Genomic DNA, 3,809 nt, shown 5'->3' with positions numbered 1-3,809 from the left:
CCAAGCAGTTTTGTCCTTCTTTTTGTAATTTGGAAAAAAAATAATCAGAAAAGCAGAATGAACAACACAGCCAGCATCTGTCCTGAACGAAGTTACAGGACTACTTGGTCATGTTTGCTTCAGAGCTGCTCCTACAGACACATCATGTTAATGATAAAACCGCGTCCCTTTGTCTCAATTCGAGTTCTCTCTCCTTCCGCAGAGGCTGTGACTATTAAGGATTTGGTGGATATATATTTTTTAAATCTTAAAGGGTTTGGTGAGTTTCCACCCCGTAGGTGGTCTTACACCTTTACTGTAACATGGCTTCGTACACATGACCCAGCGTTGCCAAAACTGTGCGGAGACGCACCGCCATCTGCACCATCTCGTGTCCGAGATCCGTGATGACACGTGTCGACACGTGGAGGCGTAGTCCACGCGCTTTACTGGAGTATAATAAACCTGTACCCCACAGACACCCGGGCGCGAGGACCCTCCTGCGATGACAGACTTTAGGTTGTTTCTACTTTCTTGTCCTTGTAGGAATTGCTGAAATGACCATCCATGTCCGTGTCTCTTTTTTTATTAACCATGTTTTTAATTGAAGTGCAGTTGTGATAGTTTCAGGTGTATAGCAAATTGATTCGGCTCTATATATGTATATACATATTATATATATACGTGTATATATATAAAATGTGTGTGTATATATATACACACACATTATATATATATATACACATTATAAATATACATATTATGTATGTATATATGTTTATATATATACGTGTATATGTATAAAATATGTGTGTATATATATACACACACATTATATATATATATACACATTATATATATATATACATATATATATATATATCCTTTTTCAGATTCTTTTCCCTTATAGGTTATTACGAGATACTGAATATAGTTCCCTGTGCTTTCCAGTAGGACCTTGCTGCTTATCTATTTTATATACAATGGTGTGTATCTGCTGATCCCAAACTCCTAATTTATTCCCCCCCTTCCCCTTTGGTGACCATAAGTTTGTTTTCTGTGTCTGTGAGTCTCTTTCTGTTTCGTAAGTAAGTTCATTTGCACCATTTTTCTTAGATTCCACACATAAGTGACACCATCTGGTATTTTTCTTTCTGACTTACTTGCTTAGTATGACAATCTCTAGGTCCATCCGTGTTGCTGCAAATGGCATTATTTCATTCCTTTTTACGGCTGAGTAATATTCCACTGTATACATGCACCACATCTTCTGTATCCGTTCCTCTGTCCGTGGACATTCAGGTTGCTTCCGTGTCTTGGCTTTAGTGAAGAGTGCTGCTGTGAACACTAGGGTGCATGTATCTTCTTGAATCATAGCTTTGTCTGGACGTGTGCCCGGGAGTGGGATTGCTGGATCATATGGTAGCTCTATTTTTAGTTTTTCGAGGAACCTCCATACCGTTTTCCCTAGTAGCTGCACCAACTTAGGTTCCTAACAACAGTGTAGGAGGGTTCCCTTTTCTCCACACCCTGTCCAGCATTTGTTATTTGTAGACTTTTTGATGATGGCCATCCTGACCAGTGTGAGGTGGTACCTCATTGTAATTTTGATTTGCATTTCTCTAATAATTAGCAATGTTGAGTGTCTTTCCATGTGCCTGTTGGCCATCTGTATATCTTCGTTGGAGAAATGTCTATTTAGGTCTTCTGTCCATTTTTTGAATGGCTTGTTTTTTTGATATTGAGCTGTATAAGCGGTTTGTTTATTTTGGAAATTAATCCCTCGTCAGTAGTATCACTTCCAAATATTTTCTCCCAGTCCGTAGGTCGTCTTTCCGTTTTGTTTATGGTTTCCTTTGCTGTGCAGAAGCTTTTAAGTTTAATTAGGTCCCATTTGTTTATTCTTGTTTTTTATTTCCATTACTCTAGGAGACAGAGCCACAAAGATCTTGCTGTGATTTACGTCAAAGAGTGTCCTGCCTATGTTTTCCTCTAGGAGTTTTATACTGTCTGGTCTTACATTTAGGTCGTTAATCCATTTTGAGGGTTTTTTTGTGTGTGATGTTAGGCAGTGTTCTAACTTCATTCTTTTCCATGCAGCCGTCCAGCTTTCCCAGCATCACTTATTGAAGAGGCTGTCTTTCCTCCATTGTATATTCTTGTCTCCTTGACGCCTCTGCACCCACGAAAGTGCACCTGCTTCTTCTCCTTCTCACTCCAAAGGTTCTTAGAAAAGGAGGCTAAGCCTCACGCACCACCTGCACCCAGAAGTCCAGCCTGGGGTTTTTAAGGCTGTGATGTTCCCGCAGGAACTCCTGCTGGACGGTTATTTCCCGCGGTTCCCAGGGCCTTAGCACTTAGACGTCACTCACTCTCCCAAGCGGGTCCACTCCCTGTCCTTAAGGGGAGCTGCTAGACACACACTGATTCATATTCCCACTGATTAAAATGACATAAAATTAAAATTCTCAAGTGTTCCACACGGATACGGAACACCTGCATCACTGCCAAAAGTCCTACTGGGAAGGCTGGTCCAGAATGATACGTCGTTGTCGTGTATGTCAAAGCAACTTCAAAACGCTGAAAATCTGCTGGAGAGAACCTGGTGACACTCCCGACGGTCAATGGAAATGTGGCCGACGTGTCTCTCAGATCCCAGGATGAGAAAAGCGGGGGGCACACGAGAACCCCCTTGGAGGAAAACCCAAACAGGTCAGGAAAGACGCTCAACACAGCTCCAAATGGACCAACGTGGAGAGAATGGCGTTGATGGTAGAGAGACAGACATGCAAAGCACGGATGGATGGAGGGCAGACACTGTGTGTGTGTGTGTGTGTTCGTGGGCGCGTACATGCCTGCATACACGATGCATCTGAGTGTGCATGTGTGTGTGGGCGCACTGCACAGGTGTGAGCACGCATGTGTGTCCCAAACTTGCAGGGCATGTGGAAACGGCTGGGCTGCAGCCCCAGGCAGCCAGGTCGGGGGCACGCACCCAGGATGGAGACCTTGCTGAGAAACTCCTCGTACACCCTGCGCTTCCTCAGCGTGCTGCCCTGTGGGAGGGGAAGACACAGAGAAGCAGGTGTTCAGAAGGGCTTCCTGCCCCAACCCCTTCCACATTCCCAAATTCCCCAGGTGACTCTGAACTCCTAAAAGGAGACCCCGGAAGCCCCTCGAACGAGCAAGGGCCTGAGTGGTGGCTGCCGTTCACGGCCCAGACCTCCCCGCACCTCCCCCTCCGGGGTCTCCGTCCTAATCGCACACGTGAGGTTGGGCCTCATCCAGACCCACGGGATGGGGGGAGCCAGGAGGCCTGAACCTCGAGCGGGTTCAGAAGCCCCGGGTTCAAATCCCACCCCTCACTCCGTATCCGCACGCCCCGAGCCAGCTCCCCCTCTCTGAGCCTCAGTTTCCTCATCTGGACGATGGGTTATCTTAATTCCTGTCCCACAGGATTCTGTGAAAGTTACGCGACCAGACATCGGTCAGCTGACATGGTGTGAGGACCTCGGCACCGCCCCCCAACCCGGCCTCAGACTCCCCGTCGGCTCTGCGTGGCTCAGGGCCAGACCAGCGTTAAAGAGGCTGCGAGTCTCGAATCTGGAATCCTGGAGGTTCTCCCTGCCTCCCTCACAGAAGCGCAGACACCCCAGGGCCCCTCCATCCGGCAAAGAGCCCCACGGGGCTGGGACCCAAGACCACATGGTAACTGGACCAACAGGGTGTAGACGGAGCTCCTGCACCGCGGCTGGCAGCCACGGAGGGGACACGGCGTCCTGGCGGTCAGTGGCAGAACCTAGGAGTCTTGGGGTCCTGTGTGTCCACCT

At 47.3% G+C, this 3,809-nt stretch overlaps 1 protein-coding gene across 1 annotated transcript in view; it reads right to left on the bottom strand.

The window, feature by feature from the left end:
• PRKAR1B (protein kinase cAMP-dependent type I regulatory subunit beta) overlaps window positions 1-3,809 on the bottom strand; it is a 91,350-nt gene that overhangs the window by 18,235 nt on the left and 69,306 nt on the right. Inside the window, exon 8 of the mRNA XM_024763514.1 lies at window positions 2,711-3,035. Coding sequence (XP_024619282.1) covers window positions 2,711-3,035 — 325 coding nt within the window. The remainder of the gene's footprint in view (window positions 1-2,710; window positions 3,036-3,809) is intronic.

This window comes from Neophocaena asiaeorientalis, unplaced genomic scaffold (genome assembly GCF_003031525.2).
Source record: "Neophocaena asiaeorientalis asiaeorientalis breed wild unplaced genomic scaffold, Neophocaena_asiaeorientalis_V1.1 scaffold223, whole genome shotgun sequence".
NCBI lineage: Eukaryota > Metazoa > Chordata > Mammalia > Artiodactyla > Phocoenidae > Neophocaena > Neophocaena asiaeorientalis.
This window is presented reverse-complemented; position numbering and strand designations above follow the sequence as displayed.